Here is a 23,958-nt window from a genome sequence, read left to right on the forward strand (position 1 = left end):
TTTGCTATTCAATTGCGAGTATAATTTGTTGGGTTTTGTGAAAACGCTGATATTAGAAATACAGATAAAAATCAAATCATTGCTCGTCATTATAAAAAAATCTGTTATTTCTTTTATCGGTTGTTATATTGTTGGCCTTCTATCTCATGTATCTTTCTCAAACTATCGGTCTAACATTTATACTGTATTTATCATGTGCATGCTTTCATTTACTTTTGTATAAAAGTTGTGACGTACTAAATTTAGTTTCGTCACTATTGCGTTTTTATTACGTTGCTTTTTGTACTTGTACAAGTCGCAACGGTAATTCGTAATATCTCCTAAAGTATTGTTATTTTTTTAACAATATTTTGGAGACTTCGTGATTTAATCGTGTTGTGCTTTTTAAAACAGGCTTTAATTGAAGTTTGTTTTTTATTTTGTTTTACCTTCAGTGATGTTCGCTTGTTGAATAGATTTCTATTCAACTTTAATTGGTCTGCAAAATATTTTTTGATATTTTGCAAAAAAGGTTTGGTAGTAAGTTTTTTCATTTTCGAAAGATGTAGTTGCACGTATTTTCGTGTAATGAGGTATCATAGTTAACAATTAAGTGCATTAAAAAAACATTTTTATTTTCGTTTGTGGAATGTATGATATGGACAATTTTTTTTGTGCATATCCAATTTATGTTGAATGCTTGGTACAATGTTTCTGTAAGTTGGTTTGACAGGAAGATTTTTTCACAACATTTTTTTGTTGTGGAGTGGCTGAATGAGAGAGGTCTGATATATTTTTTATGGTTTTATGAAAAATGTTAATTAAATTTATTACAGCTGTTTCCGCCGATTTTACAGAATTTTTTTTCTGTAAAATGTGTTTGTGGACTTTACTGTAGTTGTTTTGACAACGAGGTATACAATTTTTCAGCTTGAAAGTAGAATTTATTTTAATTTTACTTTTTTTCTACAGGATGCTGTTACTTTGGTGGGTATTTTTTTAATAACTTCATTAGAGTTGTTAGCCTGTATGTGTGTGTGCGTAACGATTGTATGGAATAGAGGGCCAACGCTTGATGTGTGCTTTTTATTTTCAAGTGTCTAAATTCCTTGTTCTGGTAGTTTAAGAGAAATGGATGATTCTTGTTTCGTAGCTTCGGTTACAAGTTGCGTAACAAGTTACGGATGCTTGAAAATAACAAGCCATGTAGTGTTGTCTCTTTTGCATTGAACGTGTGAAGAATGGATGATTTGTTACAGCTATTGTTTCTCCTTACACGTGCCAGCGTTGTGGTCGCTTGTACTCTGTTCAGTACACTCTTGAACGACATCTCAGATACGAGTGTGGTGTAGCTAAGCAGTTTTCGTGTGGAGTTTGTTTACGAAGATTCTCACGTAGAGACATTCTAAGAAGTCACGAAAAGAAATTTAAGCATGGCGTGGCAAATATAAGCTAAAAAAATAAGCAATTATCTAGTCTCATGTAGTACAAAACAATAAAAATCATGTGAAAATAAGCTACAAAATAAATTACTAAATCAGTTGATGTAAAGGAATTGCAGGATTGAAATGTCTGCAGCGTTTTAGTCTTGTAAATTCCTTTGGGTTTACTGATAAAAAAGGGGGTGATGGGTCTTTGCGCAACCAAAAAGTATTAGTTGCCTGTCAATACTTTGTAAATGAAATCAGGAAGCGCTTCGAACACTTTTGGAGTAATATGTCCTTCATGTGGCCGAAGATACAAGTACCGTTCTGGGTTGCTGAGACATCTCCCGGATTGCTGCTGAAAATCCTTTCCTTTCCTACTAACACTAGATCCATCTTTTCCTCTTGCTGCTGCCGCCTACAGGAGCTTCGAATATTGAAATGTAAGTTTCTATTTTTTTTATAAACATTTTTTTTGGTTCTTAAATTTATTTTATCAGTTACAATTTAAAGTAAAGTCAGTCTGTTATTTTTGTTTTAAAAAATTTGATTTCATTGAACTTCTGTGTATTAATTTACTGACTTTTAACACAGGTGTTTCTATTGTTTCAGTTTTGTCGCGTACTCTTGTCTGCCTGTGGTTTCCCGGGTCCATCCAGTGCACGCCTACTTACTATCCAATATTTTTTCCTGTAGAGAATAATTTTTTAATAAAGATTTTAAAAAAATCTACAATTTATTTCCGTATCGTAGTACCATTCCCGGAATAAATATGATTTGGGCCAACGTTTCGAAATTAGGCGTCGTCAGTGTGAATCGAAATCGCTAGTACAGCAGTATTTATTTCCAGGAAGGAGATCTTGGTATCTGCAACAAATAGATCCAGTATCTACAGGTGGGTTCCCCTGTGAAAACTGCGGTAAAGTCTACAAGCATCGAGGCAACATGCGCAGACATATGGTGTATGAATGTGGAAAACAAGCACGATTCCAGTGCTCTTTCTGTAATCGAAAATTTCATCAACAATCAAATCTAAAGAGACATTTTGAAAACAAACACTGCATGCCAAAATTTAGCAAAAGTATCACTATATACAGAACTAGAGCTGTAAAGTAAAAACAGTATGTGCCAATTTAGTTTTAAGCCACGAAAAAAAGGCAGTTATTCAGTTAAACTATTTATTTATGAGTTAACGAGTCCAAAATTGCAGATTAAATAAATTACGTTTTAATTTTTAACCCGTGACAACATTTTTACTGCCATTATTTAAGATTAAATGATCTCATAACTAGTCAAAGATACTTTTTGTGGAGTGTTATAAGTAATCTTTATTAACGTTAGGAAAGCGTCATTTTTTTGTAAGTAATATTTAACTGTTGGTAAAGACTGTAAATAATTATAATATACGTATTAAGTACGAAGTTTCGGTAGCATAAGTTTGATGTATTAACTAAAAATAAATTATAAATCGTCATATTTGATTTTATTTTAATACAAGGAAAATGAGGATAGTAATGAAGGGCTTGAACAAAACTAAAATTTGTATGCCATCTCAGAGGTTTTATTGCTATATAATAAAGATGACTCGTTTTCGATAAGTCATAACTAATTGCATAATTTAATTGGTAAGTAGCTTTTGTTTATTAGTCATTGTTAGTCCTCAAGTAATTGAATGTCTAAATTTTATGTTTTATTGGTTTCTTGTAGTCATTTCCATTCGAAAAGTTGAGATTTGTTTTGTAAAGAATTTTTTTTAACAAAGTACAAGTAGAAAATTGGTTTCAGCAGTAGTTTAAAAATTGTTTTAAAAACAATAACTGTTTTTTACTTTACATATGAAAACAAAGCGTAATGTAATTTTGGTAGTGTTCACTAATAAAAAATGACGTTCATTACTGTTGCATTTTATCGAAAATAAAATCCTAAAGAATTCTTTGCTTGCACTGTAAAATAAATACCACCAATTTTTAAAAAAACAATCATTTTAAATATGTTTATGACGGAAAACGAGAATAAACTTGGTAGAAATTTTCATTGTCTTTAAATCATAAGAAATTCACTTGGTAAGTATTATTCGTTTTGTAAAAGATAAGTTGGTTTCAATAACATGGCTTGTTTCGAATTATATTTATTACAAAGAATTTCATTCTCAGCGGTACATTGGGTTTTACATAAGTTTTTTAACGTTATTCAACGAATACCAACTTTTTTCTCTTACATAAACGAAGTAGATACAAAAACTATTAAAACATCAAGTTTATAAGACTTCGGAAAGCTGAACTTCGAAAACACCATCTAACACCACTTTCTTTTATAGAAGAGAAAAGCGCCGAGCAGTACATAAGGTATTTGCTGAATATCAAAAGTGATCCCACGTTCTCCAGTAATGAAAATGAAAAACCTTATCAATGTGAGAGATGCCTCAAGCGATACAAACATAATTACATTCTTCGTCGCCATATGCAGTTTGAATGTGGAGTTGAACCAAAATTTAGTTGTTCCATTTGTGGCCACAAATTTAAAAGAAAGTATGAGATCAATACACATCTTAAAACCAAGCATTGCATTAAGAAAACTGATAATTAGAAAATGACTATTAGTTTTTACATGTTTTGTATTTGCATTCATGAAAGAAAATAAATTAAGTTCTAATTCTGTTTCATTTTTTTTTATCGATAATTAAGGCTGAAATAGCTTTTCGTAATAATATTGCAGAGCTGAACTTAAGGTGGCTGAGGATTTGTCAGGAAAAAAGCCTTGGTTTCGTAAACATGTTGCTTTGGTAGAAGCAGGTATTTTAAGAATTCTAAAGTAAAAACTACCACATTCGCTCTCCACTTTATTTTAATTCAAGTTTTTTATTTCAGCATATTGGTTTTCGTTAATGCATCAAAGATTTACTTGCGAGCGTTGTGGTCGTTCGTATAAACACAAAAGTAACTTGTCGAATCATAAAAGAGAGGAGTGTGGAAAACCACCATCGTATTTTTGTCCTGTTTGCCAAAAGGGCTTTAAGAAGAAACAGCATATGCAGAGGCATCTTACAGTTCATAGTAACGTCAGTGTGCCGCCTTTTAGTCTGTTACATCAAAAAATGTTTGATGCGCCTGTACCACCACCAAACGTAGCTATGGACACGAAGAGCTGCATACTACCTCAGGTTACGGATTTAGAAGCAATGGCTAAAATATTGAATAATTCGTAATCAGAAGTACATATTGTAAATTGTATGAAACACTGGAATTAGGACTTTTGTAATGGCATAATTTCTTAATTAAATTATATTAATGGGGTTTCAAAATTATAAAAGAAAATCGGGTTAGTAGTCATTCAGAGCAGGGGTTGTGCAATTAAATGTGGCTATAAATTAAAGCTTAGTTAAGAGAACTCTTATATAATTACAAATTTTAGTTTTGTATAGTTAAAGATTTCGGTCGGGAAGTACTGGAGCTTGAAGTGATGATAACAGTCGGTGTCGTTTCGTGCTTCATTGCTTCTTCATGCATTGATATCTGTATTTCCAATATACGAACTATATAAATATACTCGTGGATCATTCATTTCACCTCCCCCTCGTCGAGTAGTTAATGTGTTTGGCTTTGTTTGATTTTGTTTTGAGTTTTTAGCTTGTTTTTGTTTTTAGGTTGGCCTGTTTTGTTTATTTGAAGCTTAAGTAGAGAAACCTTTCGAGTTGAGTTACCAATAGTTCAGTGTTGTAGTTGTCACGCCTTATTGGTCCATTAACCCCGTGTATTTTATGTTACAGGAATCATATTTTACGCGTCTAATTTCGATGACTACAGAAATTTGAAAGTGTACAACCACGGTGTAAGATATGGTTGTGCAAGATGCAGGAAAACATACTTACAAAAGAAAACTCTTGGACGTCATTTACGTTTTGACTGCGGACAGAGCCCCTCTTTTACTTGTCAACTATGCTCGAAAAAATTCAAACATGGCTATATACTTTTAAAGCACATGCGACTCACGCACGAGATTTTCATACAAAAGCTGAGAAAAAGGCAAAAATCGATCAAATAGATACGTTCTAGTCAGGTCATTCCAGTGCCATGTGCCTCGGTTTTACATGATTTCAGTACCTTTACCAAAGGGATTGTTGTATTTTATCTGGTACTTTGATTTTTTATGTATTTAGGTAAACATAAAGCTACCTGGGCTTGTATAAATATGTCTAGTCTATAGCGTTACCGAGTGAACGATTTTGTTGTAGTATTAAGTGCAAAAAATGGGGTGCCAGATAAATGAATCCTTTTAAGTACCGAATCTAGTCATTTTTTGTCAAATGCAGTGCCATTTATTATTTGTTTAGTTTCTACCAATGATATTATACCAAGTTCAGGTTTATTTATTAGGTTGGAAAATGGACAGGATTCTTGCAGTTGAAGAACTTTCCATGGTCCATTAATGTTTCAGTATTTTTTTGTTTTGTTTTGTTTTAGGCATTGGCTGTATACTCTCGTCTACTTACTTAAGTCTGAAAATAAATTGTTCTAGTAGATTAGGTCTAAACAATGTAATTATTGTAATTGTCAAATGTAATAAATTCATATACCGAAATAATGACATTATTTTTGGTGGTTTGGCTGTTTTTGCAGCATAACAAAATTATGTAAAATGTGTTACATTAAAATAAGAGGAGTAATTTTACTTAATTGTTTTAGAACTGTACTTTTGTGGGTGTGGGCGTTATTATCGTCAAATCTACACCTTAAAGCGCCACCAAAGATACGAATGTGGAAAGTTTCCGGAATTTCAATGTCAGTTATGTGAATCAAGATTTAAGCATAATTTTGATTTAATCAGACATGTTAAGACCAAACACAAATAAATTCTAATTTATGTTTAGATTGTTTTATTATTGCAAATATCACCTAGATATTGACTAGACAATGCTTGCAGGTTCTATATACCACTTTTCAAGATATTTGACTTCAGATCCGGAGGATTTGAAGAAGCTTGATTTATCAATAGACAGTAAATTGATTTTTCCTTGTCCTAACTGTCCTAAAGTATATCGAGGAAAATACACACTCTCGAGGCATTTACGGTTGGAATGTGGTAAAGTTCCAACAAACAAGTGTCAAGTATGTGGACAGCTATTTACCCACAAACACAGGCTTTTAAGCCACATAAGGTCCATCCACTCGAGTTTACTTAACAGAACGACAGCTTTTTCTTAATTGTAAAATGTATCTTTTAATCTAGTCAGAGAAATAAATCAAGTGTTTAGTAACAATTTGCTTTATTACGGCCTGTGACCACCTGTAGTGTTAAAGTGCCGTTCAGGAGACGCCGTTTTGACTTGATTTAAATTTTTTAGGTGATGAGCGGAAATGGGGCAGAAATATGAAATATCCTCTCTTTCACTATTCTCAGTATAAATGCCCGAGGTGTTGTAAAATTTACCACCACAAGAAAACTTTAAGTCGACACTTGAGACAGGAATGTGGACTTGAGCCTGTTTTGCAGTGTCCACATTGTCCATACAGGGCCCGTAGAGCTTACGTTCTTGCTTCGCATGTCAAAAATCACGTCTCTGTCTATCAAACTGTGTAAATTATTGTATATTTCTTGTGCCATATTATTTATCACTTCCAAAGATTTTGTACTAGTCGTTTATGTAATCCAATGATAGCATTAAATTGACTTAATAATTTTTTGTTTCATTGTATCAGTCCTTGTGGTTATCGCTGTTAGTGTCGTGATTAAAAATTGTTTTTTAACAATAAAACTTTCAGGGTTAATCGAGGATCCTTCGCTGTTAACAAACTCTCTAGATTTTCAAGAAACTCTAGTTGAAGAAATACCGTCGTGGACCATTCATGTCATTTACCCGGAAGATCGTACCAACGAACCACTTCTTCCAGACACTGATGCTTTAATATCAGTTGCAGAAACAGTTGTTGATGAAAGTCCTAAACCCCCAGAACCTCCTCCTGAACCAGTCGAGAAAGCTAAAAAACCGACTCGCGATACTTTACCTTTTGCCGATTGTTGGACGCCGAAAGGTTACATTTGTCCCAATTGTCAGAAAGTCTACAACGCTAGAAAAAATTTGGCGAGACATGTAAATTCAGAATGTGGCAAAGAACCCCAATACTCGTGTCCCTACTGCGAATACAAGAATTATCGGAGAAATGAGATAAAAAAGCACGCGAAAAATAAACATCACTTGTTATTTACATAAGTGTTGCGAATAGCTTGTAGACCACAGTAGAGTCCGATGTAAGCTTGTTATTATCCGTTGACAATCTCTACTGCTTCCAAAGAAGAGTAGGTTTAGAAGTCACACGTGACTTAGCTAAGTCTAGTTCAATGTCAAACTGCCATTCTAGATTTAATTTAATTTTGCATTTATGTAAGACCACCTCTATTTTTGTAGAGACACTGATTTTGTAAATCAAGTAACAGAATAAAGAATTTGTGTCAATTTTTGTTTTTTTCCTGGGTTGTGGGTGTGATTCTTGGTGGTGGAAGAACGGATCTAACCAAGGATTTTGTTCTAGGAGGTAAAGACAAAATTGTTTGTCTGCAATGTGGTAAAACTTATCGTACTAAAAGTTCGTTGGGGAGGCACGTTAAATACGAGTGTCGGAAAGAACCAAGGTATATGTGTCCATGGTGTTCGAAAAGGACGCACCTTAAAAGCAATTGTCTGCAACACATTCGGATGGTTCATCGGTTATCAACCAGTGATTTTGATTCTAGATTGCTAGAAATTTAGTCAAGTGTAATAAAACGAACTCTATTTTCTAAATAAAATTAACTTAATGTTAGGCATATTTAAAAAAGTGTTGATTTATTGAATGCACGTAGTGTCGGTAGTTGTGTAAGTACTACTTTATGAAACTGTTTTTGTGTATAATACTCGTTTTTATTGTAGAGGATCAGAGGTTTCCTTGCTTGATCTGCGGTAGGAAGTACACACGACGCACAAATTTATTTCGCCATATTAAAGTGGAGTGTGGGAAGAGACCTTCGTTCAGATGTCATCTGTGCTCTGCCGAATTTAAGTACAAGCATGTTCTCCAAAGACATGTTTCAAATAAGCATAATTGTCACGTTTTACAATAAATTCTAATCAAGGGCAACGATTTTGCTTTATACCTGAACCATTATTACCTACCTTCTGTTCAGTAACTACAAATTGTTTTTTTCAGTTCGTAGATGTAACTTGTGCGGTAAGGAATATAAGCATCAAGCATCGTTGTATAACCACCGCAAGTACACGTGTAACAAAGAACCAATGTTCTTCTGCCGAAGCTGCACTTTTTCGACGAAATACTCGCACGTGTTGCGAAAGCATTTGCATTTGAAGCACGACATAGTCATAAATGGTTCAGAAGTGGCCAGTTATGTTCAAAAAGGGACTGTCTGATTGTATGAGAGAAATAAACCACTTGAATTTACATTTGTTTTTTTCTGTAACAGTTTGAGTTTCTAACCAATAACAGTTGTAGGGACTAAAGTAACTAGTTAGGATAAGTCCGATTCGATGTCAGCATCTAACATGTGTGTTTTACAGGCCTTCCGGTGAAGATCGAGTTGAAGGAAGAGGAACAGGCTGTGAACTTGCTAAATCCGTGGTTTGTGTGGTCAGACGATGACAAAAAGCCAAAACGCAAGTCTACGCCTTCTAGCAATAGAATTCGCGGGCATTTCGCGTGCGTTCAGTGCGGACGCAGTTACATTCGCAAGGATTCGCTCCAGCGTCATTTGACTTACGAGTGTGGCAAAGAGCCGCAGTTTCAGTGCCCCTTTTGTCCGCAGAAGTGCAAACGGAAAGCTCACAGAATCAGGCATATTACCAGAGCGCATAAAGACAAAATTGGGATTTTGGAAGAGAACAATCCTGACCTTAAGATAATAAAAACGGAATAGTTTGGACTTTGCACTGCCATTTTTGGGTTCGAAGGGAGTTATCTCTAAGTCATGATATTTTGTGACGTAACATTATTTTATGTTTAGCTTATAATTTATTTTTTGTTTATTTAACCATTACCTATTTAGTGTATTTGTGCCGAGTTGCTTGTTTAGGGCTCCGAGTTTAGTTTTTCGCGTAAGTTAAGTATTAATCGTAGTTTCGTTTTATTTTTTTAATTTGTACCATTAGTGCGAAGTTTTGACCAGATTCCATTCGGATATGTCAGCTAGTCTAATATTTTTACATCACACCCAATAATAGTATTATATTTTTTGTAAAGGCCTTGTATATGGTGGCGGTATAAGCTTTTTAAATACAAAGTTTCAAGTTATTCTTGTTTCTTTTCCACTTGGTCCCGACACCGCCATATAGCTCGTATCTTTTGTACATAATTTTCACCGTTTCGTTGTTTTTTGTTTTGTGCTAACATATTTTTCTTTTTCAGCACAAGATTTGCGTGTTTCTCGCCCTTGGGAGCGCTGGCCTTCGCATCTTGCCCTGCCTATGATGCTAATGCGTGAAAGCATGAAAAAGTCGATGATTCAGTCGGTGAATCGGTCTTCTCTCGATTTAAGCACCTCATCTCCAAAGTCTAGGAATCGGACTAGTTTAGATGGGACTGGTTTCGATTGCTCAGTTTGCGGTAGGATATATAAATTGAAAAGTTCTTTGCGTAATCATCAGAAGTGGGAGTGCGGAAAAGAGCCGCAGTTCAAGTGCCCTTATTGCGTCTATAAAGCCAAGCAGAAGATGCACATGGCAAGGCACATGGAACGCATGCACAGAGAGGTCGATTACTCCTCGGTAAAGACCGAGATCGCTGTTAAAAGTGAGAGCGGAGACGCTGAATGACTTAAAAAGTAGACCGACTCAAGCCCCAGTTACTCCATAAACATACGCGCCATGTTATTTTGTTAACTAAAATACTCCTCAACACGTTCCTAAAACAACGTAATAACAGTAATTAAACTTTCACTATGCTGCCTTATCCCCTGACGCCACGGTTGCGAGCAGGCGGAAACATTTGTGATACTTGAAAAATCCGACAATATTCAAGACTGTTACACATCACTTTTGGATTACGTTTTACCGTTCCTATAAATTTTCGACGATATTTTGGCGTTTTTTAGTATTTTGTAATTTTTTGTGAAAAGAATATTTATATGTGATAAAAATGATAAAATATGCTCTTTACGATGATATTTTTATGTGAATAGTTTACCTAAATGAAGTGCCTCACATAGTTAAATGTTCCTTGAAGTGTATCTCTAGATATAAGTTACCTTTTATCCTTTTTACACAATTTTGTGAAAATATTTTTATATATAATACGATCAAGTTGTTATTTTTGTGTATTTTGCTTTTAAGGTTATTTGTTTAGTTAGGTGCTTTTGCATTATTTTTAATTGTGTTAGCCAGGTGCAAGGAAATTGACCGAGATTTGATCAGCTTGTAAAATACTATATTTTATTCCTATTTGACAATCCGGTTTTTCTTTCCGCTTTAAACTACTCTACATCGGGAAATCGCGCATTTTAAGCCGATGATAATAAGGTCATATCAATTTGCTTTTTATTTTAAGGCAGCTTGTATTATAAAAAATATAATTGACAAAAAAATTGTATATTTCCATTTAAAACATGCTTTATTATTGTTAGGTATCTAGTTTGTAAGTAAATTTATTTAATTTTACGCGTATAAAAGGTGATGGGATATATTTTCCAGAAGAAGTACTACACAAAAATATGCCCAAGCCAATTTTTACTATAATACTCAACAGAAAAATGTGATTTTTTTACCATTATTGTAATAGTTTATAGTTCCTTTACACTGTCACATATCAATAATTGTCTTAAACCAGAATTGTTAATTTCCTATTCAACTTTTTTTGCTTTTTTGTTTGTTTTATTTTTACTTATACATGCTTTTAGGTAGCGGTAGATATTACAATAAAGAATCTAAAGAAATTTTTTCGTTATTAACTTAAACATTCCAATATAGTATTCATTATACATATTTGTTTAAAATAACTGTCTGTTTTAATACCACTATAATTTTTGTTTTAGGGTCTTTGTGGCAAACCAGGTACTTATACATTTAGGCTTACATTTTTGCGGTTTAATCTGACTGATTGTTTTTATTTTAGATGGGAAAATCGACCATCACCAGTGCAGCTATTGTGGCAAGTCGTACCAACACCGTTCAAATTTATTCAGACATGTTCGCTATTATTGCAGGAAGGAAAGATCATTTTCTTGTCCTTACTGTACTTACGCAGGTTTCCAAAAAGTTCATCTTGTATCACACATGTCTAGACGACATAGAACAGCTGTTAAATAACTGTATGTGATCATTAATAAACGAAGAAAACTTAAGCCTTTTTTCTTCTGTTTACGTTGTTATTGTTATTTTTATGTGATTCTGAAATACTTGTCTTTTAGGGCAATCGAAAGTCACGACTGGAACAACTAAGCCTTCCATTAAAATTTTGGCAGTTGAGGACTTGAAAAATGACACTATCGTGGCAAACATTAAAAAGGAGCTTAGCCCACATGTTCTGTTCGGAAAGAAGGAACAACCTAAAGTCAGGAAGATTCAAATTGAGGAAATTAATCTCAAAGAAGTTAAAGTGGAAAAGGTTGATGATTCCGTCTCTAAAGAAAAAAAGAAGTACCCGAAAATCCAAAAGTTGTCAGTTGAGCGAATGAAACGCTTTTTGGCGATGAATCAAGAGACGATGCCGCCACCAGTGAAAAAACCACTTGCTTGTGAAAGAGACATTTCGTTACTTAAATTTCCTGTTGATACTTTACGTTGTCAGCATTGCGAGGTTTTATACGAACGAGCTAAACATTCTGAACATCTCTCCCAATGCAAGAAACTTCCACCGAAGGTTAAATTTGGATGCACTTCTTGTCCGTTCGTAAACGCTAGCATTGTGGAAGTCCAAAACCACATCAAGTCTACACATCGCAATTAACTAACTGTATTAACATTGTGTTTGAATAAAGACGTTTTTAGGCTCAAATTTGATGGTAGATAGTATTTTGTGACGTTTGAGTTGTAGTTTGTTTTTAGTTTTGTGCATGTTGGATTGTAGCTTTTGTTTTATTTTCATTTGCGTTATTGTTGTTGTGTTTTCAGATGGTTTTTTATCAGATCAGGAAAATCGAAAGATAAGAAAGCCGAAAAAGCACCAGTTGTGGGAGAACATGGATGTTTCGGCTCTCAGCGAGCTCTTTATGTGCACCAAATGCACGAAAACTTACCGACTCAAGCATTCTTTGACGCGCCACATTCGCTTCGAGTGTGGCAAGGAGCCTATGTATGCTTGTCGTTTCTGTCCTAGACGATTTAAGCACAAATACGACCTGAAAGTGCACGAGAAGTCCAGACATTTGCAAAATCCCATGGCATTGTCCGCCGATACCTTAAAACTGTCGCCAAAGTAATCGACCTAATGACGCAACTTTGTACAACTTTTTGAGACTGATTTTTTAATCTAGTTTGAATTTCAGTATTGTAGCTTAATATTTTTTGAGACTGTTCTTTTTCGAATAAATTTTCGTGAGTAAAAATGCGTTTTGAATGCCTTTGGTTTTTTAATGGGAAGTGCCAGGATGATAGTTTTTTATTTCCGTTTTAGGTTACCACTTCTGTCCTCAATGCGACAAAGCCTACCTCAGAACTGACTCTCTTCGACGTCACTTACGTAACGAATGTAATAAAAGTGGGAGGTTTAAGTGTCCGTTGTGTCACCGTTTTTTCAAACATCGGTTCAATATGAGAAGTCATCTGCGAAAACAGCATTCAGTAATCGAATAAATGTTTTTATTAAATGTGTTTTTTTCAATTTTCTCCTGACACTTATTTCTGAGGAACGGTTATTAGTGTTTGTGGTTTTTTAGGTTTTGAAGTAATGTATGGTTGTCCAAAATGCCATAAACTCTACAAACACAAGCGCAATTTAAGCGTGCATCTGAAAAACGAGTGTGGAAAAGAGCCAAAGTTTCGCTGTCCCTACTGTTTACACAAGTCACACAGAAAATACAATTTAAATCTGCACATAAGGCACATACATAGTTTCGGTGAAGAGATTTAATAAAAAAAATGACCATACCTGAGTTTTATTTCACTTATTTTACATTTGTTTTGTGCGATATGTTAGTGTTAGAAGACTTGATTGTTTCAGATGGGAGGGTTACTTGTATCAACTGTAACAAGTCGTACAAAAACGTCAACTCTTTATTCAGTCACCAGTACCAGGACTGTGGCAAATCCCCTAAATATAAGTGTCCTTTCTGCTCAGTTGTCACTAAGAGGAAATACGATCTAAAGAAACACATTGAACGACAGCACGGAAGCGGTTCTAATGATACATCTTATATCGAAATGGTTGATAAGATGTGATTGTGTTTATGTATTACTTTTGACAGCTTTTGCTGTACCTTTGTGACTTTCTTCTTTTTTTTTCAGAAAGAGTTCCTTGTCCGAAATGTGGCAGGTTTTACAAAAATCGAAATTCTCTATCGACGCATTTGTCGCGAGACTGTGGCAAAAATAAAGAGTTTTCGTGTGATTTGTGCGCCGAGGAGTTTCGCAGGAAGGAGCATCTTCAGTGCCACTATGTGCGAAAACACGGAAGAGTTCTTAAAATTGTGACTAAACCAGTATTCACCTCGTACGCCATTCAATAAATTTGTAATTTTAATTATAATTGATTTTTGTGATAAATAAAGTTTTTTTATACCTACCACATGTTTTGCACTAATTTTATAATATCCCATTTTAGCGACAGGAAGAAAAACAAGATTAAAAAAAGAAACACAACATTTGGGTCACACAAGAAGAAATTTATTGAATAATGTATTTGTACAAATTAAATGCTTTTTCGTCTCTATTGTCTCATTGCTTCCTCTATTTCTTTTTCTGTTGCTGTATTACCGTAGTTTTACAATTTGTGTTTTAATTATTTTAGGAGCAGTGCAGTGCCCTCAGTGTAACAAATTCTACAAAAACCAAAATTGCCTCAAAGCTCACATTTACCAGGATTGCGGTAAAGCCAAAAGGTTTCAGTGCCAGTATTGCACCTTACAGTTCAAGCGGAGACAACAGCTTAAGTCACACACTATGGTTCATTTCCGAAAAACTTCTAGAAAGACTTTTTGATACAATTTAATATTTTTTAAATAAATTGTTCCTTTTGTTATATTATTGCGTTTTTCTCCACCTGTGTCGTTTTAATTACCAGTCCTTTATTTAGTGACTGTTTCACTTGTTCTAGATGTGTCGTATGGTCCCTTACCTTGTCCAAAATGTGGCAAGTGGTACAAAAACCAACATTGTCTCACCTCACATATGTCGCAAGACTGCGGAAAAGTCGCCAAGTTTCAGTGTTCAATCTGTTACAGCAGGTTTAAAAGAAAGTACAATCTTAAGACGCACGTAATATCTGTACACAAAACCTGAGGAAATAAAGCTTTGATTTGTTCTAAATGCATGATCTCGCTTGGGATTTTTTACTCAGCTTCGACGTTTGTTTGTAGGTGGGTTGTGTTGTCCAGGGTGTAAAAAATTCTATAAAAATTCGTCAAGCTTGTCCTCACACCGGTCACAAGATTGTGGGAAAGGTGCAAAGTATCAGTGTTCTCTGTGTTTGAATAAGTTCACAAGAAAGTATAGTTTGAAGACGCATTTGCTTTCTGTACATGAATTTGAAAGAAAATAAACAATTTATACTTTGCGTTGATTTTTTTTATTGTTTGGCTTTACTGTTAAATGAACTCAACCAACACTTGCTTTGTAATTGTAGGTGGCGCATTTTGCACAGGATGTTGTAAATGGTACAAGAATTACAATACCTTGGCAGCACATCGCTCACAAGACTGCGGTAAAGGCTATCGGTTCAAGTGCACTGTATGTTCGGCGAAATATAAACGCAAACACGACCTTAAAGAACACATGATAAATAAACACTCAATATAGTTTTTTGTTTTCTTTCCCGCTTTAGGATTTTTTCTTTTTGTTATTTTATTTTTATTTCGTCTTGCAGGTGTTATCTGCCCAAAGTGCGAAAAGTTTTACAAAAATACGCGTAGTCTCAGATGTCATATGGCACTCGACTGTGGAAAAGGACGCAACTTTCAGTGCGACTGGTGTGACATGAAATTTAAACGCAAGCAACATCTTAAAGACCACATGATTAATAAACACCTACACTAAAAGAGTGTTTTATTTTTATTACTGCTTTTTCCAGGTGAAAATACCGCAAGGAATTTTTTTCGAGTTTGTTGCATGCAAACTAATCACATAATTATAGTTTTTATTTCTTTAGCCCAAGTGTTCGATATTAGGATTTTTTGCTACTAATTTGTGTTTGATTTGACGCACTTTGTTACAGTTTGTTTATTTTTAGATGAAAAAATCTATTGTCCAAAGTGCCAGAAGTTGTACAAAAACATGTCGACACTGGGAGCTCATCTTCGTCAAGACTGTAAAAAAGACCTTAATTTCATGTGTCACTTGTGCCCGTACAAAACTCGGCGAAAACACAATTTAAAGCAACACATACGAAATAGACACACAAGGATATCAGTGCCTTACCCAGTTTAATTCATTGTAAAGAAACAATAAACTGTTAAATTATTCCCAACTTTTCACTTTTCACGTAGTAAATTTATGTGTACAGTTGGGTGGTTCATTCCGACGGTCTAATTTTTTGCATTTCAGGTAAAAGATACATGCGTCTTCCTCGTGGGAAGAAAAAAATATACGGATGCATGGAGCTGGGTTGTAATTACATTACTTCAGTGCGTTCAAATTGGTATAGACACATGCGAAGAAAGCATTTTATTGTGAACGATTTTGATTTAAGGAATACTATCGATCAGTGTATTACAATAAAAGACTGTTGAGTGTAATTTCGAAGCACTGGTGTTGTTGATATTATTGAGCAATTTACTGAAACTTGTAATTGTAGGTTACGAATTCATTTGCCCTAATTGTTTCAAGGCGTACAAGAATCTGGCTACGCTTAAGGTTCACTTAAATCTAGATTGTGGCAAGGAGGTTGTATATACCTGTGAAATTTGTCATTTATCTTTCAAACGGAAGTACCATCTGAAGCGGCATAGCTTTTGTGTACATAAAAAACGTGAATAAATTTTTATACCGTATTTATTGAGAATTGTACATTTTGTAAATAAATCATCGCCTAACAAAACCACCGCCAATGCCGTGTTTATTCTTATGGCAGTTTTTTTCAGAGAATCTCATCGTTTGTTTCCAATGTGGCAAAATGTACAAGTACAGCACTTCGCTTTATAATCACCAGAAGTACGAGTGTGGCAAAAGCAAATCCTTTAAGTGCATGTTCTGTAACAAGGCTTTCTGGCACAAGCAAACTCTTAAGAATCATGTGAATCTTAAAAGATGCAAAGCTAGTAAAGTGCCTGATATTTTCGAAATAAATTGAATAAACTGATGTTGGAATTGAGTGTTGATTTTATTGTGTAGTTCCTTTTGATTTAATTGTTTTTTTTATTTCGTAGTTCTCGTAGAGTAGCAAGAGTAGTGTTTGTTCGTTGTGTCAGCAAGAGTTTGAGTTTTATTTTGAGAGTTCAGCCAGTGGCCTGTGCACAAGAAGAATGCCATTTTTGTGTGGGGCTTGTGTCGCCTATTTTAACACATCGTAATTTTCAGATTTTAAGCAAGTGGATGGACGCTATATTTGCACTCGCTGCTATAAGTGTTACAAACATAGAGGAACGATAATTCGGCATTTAAAGTACGAGTGTGGGAAAGAACCCAGATACAAATGTAACATGTGTTCTTTCAAGTGCAAGAGATACGACCACTTGTACACTCACATGAACTCAAAGAAACATAAAATGGCCATTCATTGATAAAGACTGCTAGCGTATTTTTTATCAGTAGACTAACGTAGTGATCGTTGTATTGCCGTGTGAAATTCTTGTATTTACGACATAGCATGTTTCCAGCGAGGCCCACACTTTACACGTTTCATTGTGAATGCGGAAAATCGTACAAACATCGAGCTTCTCTCTATAACCATCGAAAATTCGATTGTGGCAAGGAAACGGGAAGATACGAGTGTCACCAATGCCACGTCAAATTTTACCACCGAATATCTCTTGTGAATCACGTTAATTTAAACATGTGTCAAAAAATTGTTAAACATTAGCAAATAAAATTTGAGAGAAAAAATTGCGTGTAAGTAATTTTCGCACACACTAACCACTACTAACTGCTTTGGTGACGGGGTTGCTGGAAGCGACGACCAAACAATACAATTCTGTACGCTTTTCAGATTACCTGGAGCACAATGGTGTCTATTTTTGTACCAAATGTTGTAAGTCTTACAAGCACAAAGGCAACATTCGGAGACATTTAAAGTACGAGTGCGGAAAAGAAGCCCGGTTTCAGTGCTGTTTTTGCTCTTTCAGGTGCAAAAGACTGGACTATCTCAAGTTTCACATGAAGTCCACCAAGCACCAGCAGAGCGAAAAATCATGACATGTTTCTGAAACTACTTTGTTAATAAAGCTTTCGATAATTATTGTCTTGTTTCTTGTACAAAAATAACACTTCCATCGATTGTTATTTAATATGGTAACTAATATTTTTTTAGGTGGGCGGAGGTTTCACTGCAATCTGTGCAATAACAAGTCGTACACTGCTGTGGAAAACTTGCGGCGACATCAGAGAGTTGAGTGTGGGAAAGAAAAATCGATCGTTTGTGGTGTTTGCTCTAAGAAATATTACTATAAACAGCAGCTTGAACGGCACATGAAACGAATACATTCGATATTAATTTAATGCAGTTGTAACTACGTTCGAGTAAATTTGTTGCCTGTTTCCGAATTATTATTGTATCGTTAGATTTATTCGTCAAAACCCTTTTCCGCTTTTTACTATTTGTCTTTTTATGCATGTTTATTTTAGATCCGCAGCCCGAAAGGAACTTCTTTTGCAAAAAGTGCGGCAAGTCTTACACTCTCCGGCGCAACTTACAGAGGCACGAAAAAGTCGAGTGCCAGAAGGAAAAGAAATTTGTTTGCGCCATTTGCCTCCACAGAACGTACTACAAGAGCGACCTGCGTGTGCACATTTTTAACAAGCATGGCGTTCGATGTGTTTTGTAAATCACAGCTTTTACGCAATAAAGAATTTCACGGACTTATTTTTTTCCATCTACCGACTGATAGATAGCATTTGTGTGTTTGTGTCCCCGATGTTCAGGCTTTTTATTAACTATCACATTTTTTAGCACTTAATAAACGTTTCTATTGCGATCGCTGCGGAAAGTCTTACACTATTAGAAATAATTTGAGACGACACCAGCGGGTAGAATGTGGGCAGGAGAAGAAGCTCAAGTGCCACGTTTGTGACCACAAGTTCTACTACAAGCAAGAACTGAACGCACATGTGCAAATCAAGCACAACCTGTTACCTTTATCCAAAATTAGGTTTTAGGCGACTTTATTGTGAACGGATCTCATTTTTATGCTCAATATTTTATGCATGTTTCCAAGACTGTAATCGTGAGGCATATAATAAATCTTTGACGCTTCAAGTTGTGTGTTTTTGATTAAATCTTCTGATTTTTTTTAGGTTGACTTTGCGTGTTGTGTTTTCATTTCGTTTGGTTGCTTGCACTTGTCGTTACTCATTAAATTCTTGTTCTAGGTTTGAGTTTCTATCCTTGCACTCGGTGCAATCGTCGCCAGTACAAACATAAGGCTTCGCTTTACAACCACCAACGGTTCGAGTGTGGCAAAGAGAAATCTTTTATTTGTCCCATGTTGGACTGCCCGTACAAAACCAAAAGAAAGGGGAGCTTAAAGTCGCACATTCTTATTGTACATAAGGGGTAGCTTGTTTTGTAACAATTGGTGTAAATATATGTGTAACCCACTCTTCTGTTGTTTTTTTTTTCTTCGTTGTTTTGTTGAAAACACTAATCTGCTTCTATTGACTGGTACTTTCTTGCAGGTCACAAGTACAAGTGCTTCAAGTGCCATAAGCATTACAAGCACAATGCGTCTCTTTGGAATCATGTCAGTTTTGATTGTGGCAAATCACCACGTTTTCACTGCAGTTATTGTCCCTATCTTGCCAAAAGGAAGCACCATTTGCACGCACATCTGCGGGCCACTCACCACTTAGAAATAAAAAAGAAGTTCTAATAGTTTCGTTTTCATAATTTAAATGACGATTTTTTTGATCAAATATGAAAAAAATGATTGTAGTTTCGGTTGTATTAATAAATAAATGTTTTAAAATAGTAATTTGGTTTTTAGGTGCTCTCAGACACGTGTGCCCGAACTGCCAGAAATGCTACAAACACACTCAGTCTCTCCGTACTCATGTCAGATTTGAGTGTGGCATTCAGCCGTCTTTCCGTTGCGAATTTTGTCCCTACGTAGCTAAGAGAAAGCACCATCTGAAAGCGCACCTTGTTATAAAACATGAATCTTAATAAATTTCCTTTTTTTTTCTCATGTAACCAGACTAGGTAAAGTGTGGTTTTAGTTGATGATTTTTGAATAAAGCAACTGCATGTTGGTTATTTTGTACCTTTACTGTTGTTTGTGAGTGTGCTGATTTGCCAGTGTCGACTTTTGCCACAGTAAAATTTTATTTTTTAGATTTTTGGCGGTCAAGAAGACCCAGTAAATATCTTATGGACGAACATGGCCGATTTCCTTGTGTGAAATGCGGTTCTTCGTACAAGCAGAAGACACATTTGATTAGACACTTGAATTTCGAATGCGGTGTCGAACCGAAATTCGTGTGCTTTTGCGGACGAAAGTTTAAACAAAAAAGCAATTACAAGACACATCTCAAGTGTTTGCATCACATGTAAACTCATACTTTTTATAAACTTGTATTTATTGAATAAATCTTTTATACGCAAAATCAATCGTTGATTGGGAATTGTGTCGTAGGTTTTGCCTCAAGGAATTTTGAAAAGGACAGCGATGGACGGTTTAAGTGTCCGCAGTGTGTTTGCAGTTACAAACAAAGAAGTCATTTGATGAGACACATCAAGTACGAATGTGGCGTCGAGCCACAGTTTCAGTGCCACTTATGTGCGCGCAAATTTAGGCACAAGTGCAATCTTAAATCGCACTACTTGTTTTTTCACAAATCCAAAATGCTGTAATTATTCAATCAATAAAACCGTGAAATTTGAACTTTTTTTATGTGATTTTATTTAGTTAGTTGGTATCTATCGGTAATAATTTACATCCTCGGATTTTTAACTTATTCACTGATTAAGTCTGTATTTTAGGCATGTTTTGTTGCGTGCGTTGTAACAGGCAGTATACGCGCAAACAACACCTCTCAAGACATACGAATGTGGTAAACAACCGCTTTTTCAATGCTCTTTGTGTCCAAGAAAATGCAAACGGAATGACAGTCTTAAGTCGCATTATTTGCTTTTCCACAAATCTAAAATGTTGTAACTTGTGCCCCAATAAAACTCTGTTTATTGTACTAACCCATTTTTAATTGCTTCAAGCTAGCATTTTTCTGTAACGCTTCCGCTTCGGATTCGTAATTTATTCATACTGATTAAGTCTATGTTTTAGGCATGTTTAGTTACAGTTGCGTGCGTTGTGACAGGCAATACACCCGCAAGCAACATCTCTCAAGACATATCAAATACGAATGCGGCCAACAACCGCGTTTTCAGTGCACTTTGTGCCCAAAAAAATGCAAACGCAATGATAATCTCAAATCGCATTACTTGTTTTTCCACAAATCTAAAATGTTGTAATTTGTCTGAATAAATTTTAAGTATTGTTCTTTTTATTTCGAAACTTTCCTTCAAGGTAAATACGTGATAACTGATTTTTTAATTTAGTCTGGTTCAAGCTCGCTTTTCCTGTAATGCTTACGCCCGCGATTTGTTAATTTATCCACTGATTAGGTTTATGTTTTAGGCATGTCTAGGTACTGTTGCATGCGCTGTAACAGGCAGTATTCCCGCAAACACCACCTCGCCAGACATATCCAGTACGAATGTGGCAAACAACCGCTTTTTCAATGCCCTTTGTGCCCAAGAAAGTGCAAACGGAACGACATTCTGCGCTTTCATCTGAAGAACATTCACAGAATCGAATAAATAACAATGAAGATATCAACACCACTTGTAATAAGCTTCCAGAAATTGTGACTGAACGTTTAGTTGTTTCTTCAAATTTTATTTAGCCAAAAAACTGTGATTTCAAAAATTGTCGCATCTTTACTTAAATGTTTCAATAAAGTTTCAAACATGTGGACTTGTTTTCACTTTTTTCGAAACATGATTGCGGTTATTTAAAATGGGGTATTTTTTAGGTCATCGGCGATATTTTTGTCACTGTGGCCGAAACTACAAAAACCCTGAAAGTTTGTCGCGGCATAGGAGAGAATGTGGTGTTGAAAAAAAGTTTTTGTGTCCTTATTGTGCTCACAGGAGTCACAGAAACGACAATCTGAAGCGGCACATTTACAATGTTCATCTCATACACTCTGAAGTAGAAGATAAGAAAACTTGTAGCTCTTTCCAATAAATTTTTTATTTCTTTTCTATTGTTTTATTTTCGAGTGGAGAGGATTTTTAGTAACGCTTTTATTTAGTTGCAGGCAAATATGTTTGTTCGTGCGGAAAAAGCTATGCTTCGAATAATAATCTCCGTCGGCACCAGAATGGCTGTGGCAAGGAGGAGCGTTTCGTTTGTGGCACGTGCAACTATAGAACGCACAGAATTGACCATTTTAAAAACCACATGAGGAGCAAACATGATTTGAAATATGTTTAGTCAATAAATTTTTATTTTTATTCGCTTGTTACTATTTTTGGTAATTAGCAATGTTTGAGTATTCTTAGTTTCTCTTCCTTTGTGTCTTGAATGATAATAACAGGAATATTACTTTTTAGGTGATTCTCTTTCCCAATTTTTTTATAACGGGAAGTTGAAAGAGGCCAAGGGTCATCCATGCTTCAGATGTGATAAGGTTTTCACACGACTGGACAACTTGAAGCGCCACATTAAATTTATTTGTGGGATGGAACCACAATTTAAATGTCCCATCTGTTCCTATGCTTCCAAGCACAAATACGTTTTAGCCGTGCATATGAAAAGCAAACATTCCGAAAGTTACCTGTAAAAGTATTCAATAAAAAATGAAACGACTGTTCAGTTTTTGTTGTGTAGTGGTAGAAAAAAACATATTTTTTGTGACGTAAAGATTTTTTTCAGATGCTTCAAGACGATTTGGTTGTCACAAATGCTCAAAAACTTACAAAAACAAAGGTACCCTGAGTAGACACATCCGCTACGAATGTGGAGTTGTTCCCCAGTTTAGTTGCCCTCTGTGCTCCAAATATTGCACTCGCAAGAGTAATTTAAAGTTGCATTTGCGATATGCGCACAAACACGAGCCTACAATTTGTGTAACAATGAAATAAAACAATCTTGTTTAAATTTTATTTCTTTGACTTGATGCTACTCCAATTTCTAGGCGTCTTCTCTGGGGAGTTACTGTTAGTTGTGCTCTGTTTGTGTCTAGTTGTAACCACACTTTACTAACACTTTGTAGTTACAATTTCTAGAATTAACAATTTTCTTTCCAGGACGTATGACTACTTTGAAGCAGTTTATGTGTCCGGATTGTCATAAATCGTATAAATATAAATCTAATTTAGCTAGACATGTCCGGTACGAGTGCAAGGTGGAGCCACAATTTGTTTGTAAATTCTGTCCGAAAGCGTACACCCAGAAGTCCAATCTAAAAACTCACCTGTTTTACGCTCACGGCTGGAAATAAAGTTTGTTGCAAAGAAATAAAGCCAAGTTTGTGGGGAGTACCGGTTTTTTATTTCACGTTGTAAATAAATAATGCCAAGGCGTTTGATTTCCTCCCTAAGTCCCCCACTTGAGCACGTTTTAACATTGTATTTTTTCCAACTGGATGACTTAGTTTGTTTATTTTTCAGATAATTACGAACACAAATGCCATAAATGCTGGAAGACTTATAAGTATAAGTGGAACTTACTGAGACACATTCGATACGAGTGTGGGATGGCTCCTCAGTTCGTTTGTAAAATTTGTTCCAAAGCTTTCACTCAGAAAAGCAGTCTGAAGTCACATGTTGGCTATATTCATGGTTTTCACGTTACGTTTAACTAGAGTTTATATTTACACTATGTAGGCTTCATTTATATTATTGTCACTTGTTTTATATTTTTTTTTACGAAATTGGAATGATTTTTTTGTATTATGTTAGATGTTGCGGAATAAATTACTAATCAGGCCTGTCCGTAGTTTTTTACCTGCTTGTGTAAACTCGTAGTTTTACGATTTAATTCGTTTATCTAATTATTTACTGTTTCAGACACTTACCAAGTCGTCGGTAGACTATTTGCTTGTCCCCGGTGTAAAAAGCGCTACAGGTACCGGAGTAGCGTTGGACGTCACATGAAGTACGAATGCGGCACTTCGCCCCAGTTCGTCTGCAGTATTTGCTACAAGTCTTTTACCCAAAGAAGCAGCTTGAAATCGCACACTTTTTCGCTGCACGGTTTTGAAGCTTTG

The 23,958-nt window shown here is 35.3% G+C and overlaps 1 protein-coding gene and 1 non-coding gene across 10 annotated transcripts in view; both read left to right on the forward strand.

Moving 5' to 3' along the window:
• Lola (longitudinals lacking) overlaps positions 1-23,958 on the forward strand; it is a gene marked incomplete at its 3' end in the record, with an annotated part of 56,018 nt that overhangs the window by 2,888 nt on the left and 29,172 nt on the right. The window contains 1 exon segment of one of the 9 annotated variants that reach the window (NM_001163841.1): positions 14,327-14,547. In NM_001163841.1, the coding sequence (NP_001157313.1) occupies positions 14,327-14,517 (191 nt within the window). 9 annotated transcript variants of the gene reach the window in all.
• Mir11622 (microRNA mir-11622) lies at positions 1,511-1,598 on the forward strand. The gene has a single exon (NR_161828.1). It is a non-coding gene; the product is annotated as a microRNA mir-11622 (primary transcript).

Source organism: Tribolium castaneum, chromosome 1 (genome assembly GCF_031307605.1).
Source record: "Tribolium castaneum strain GA2 chromosome 1, icTriCast1.1, whole genome shotgun sequence".
Classification (NCBI taxonomy): Eukaryota; Metazoa; Arthropoda; class Insecta; order Coleoptera; family Tenebrionidae; genus Tribolium; species Tribolium castaneum.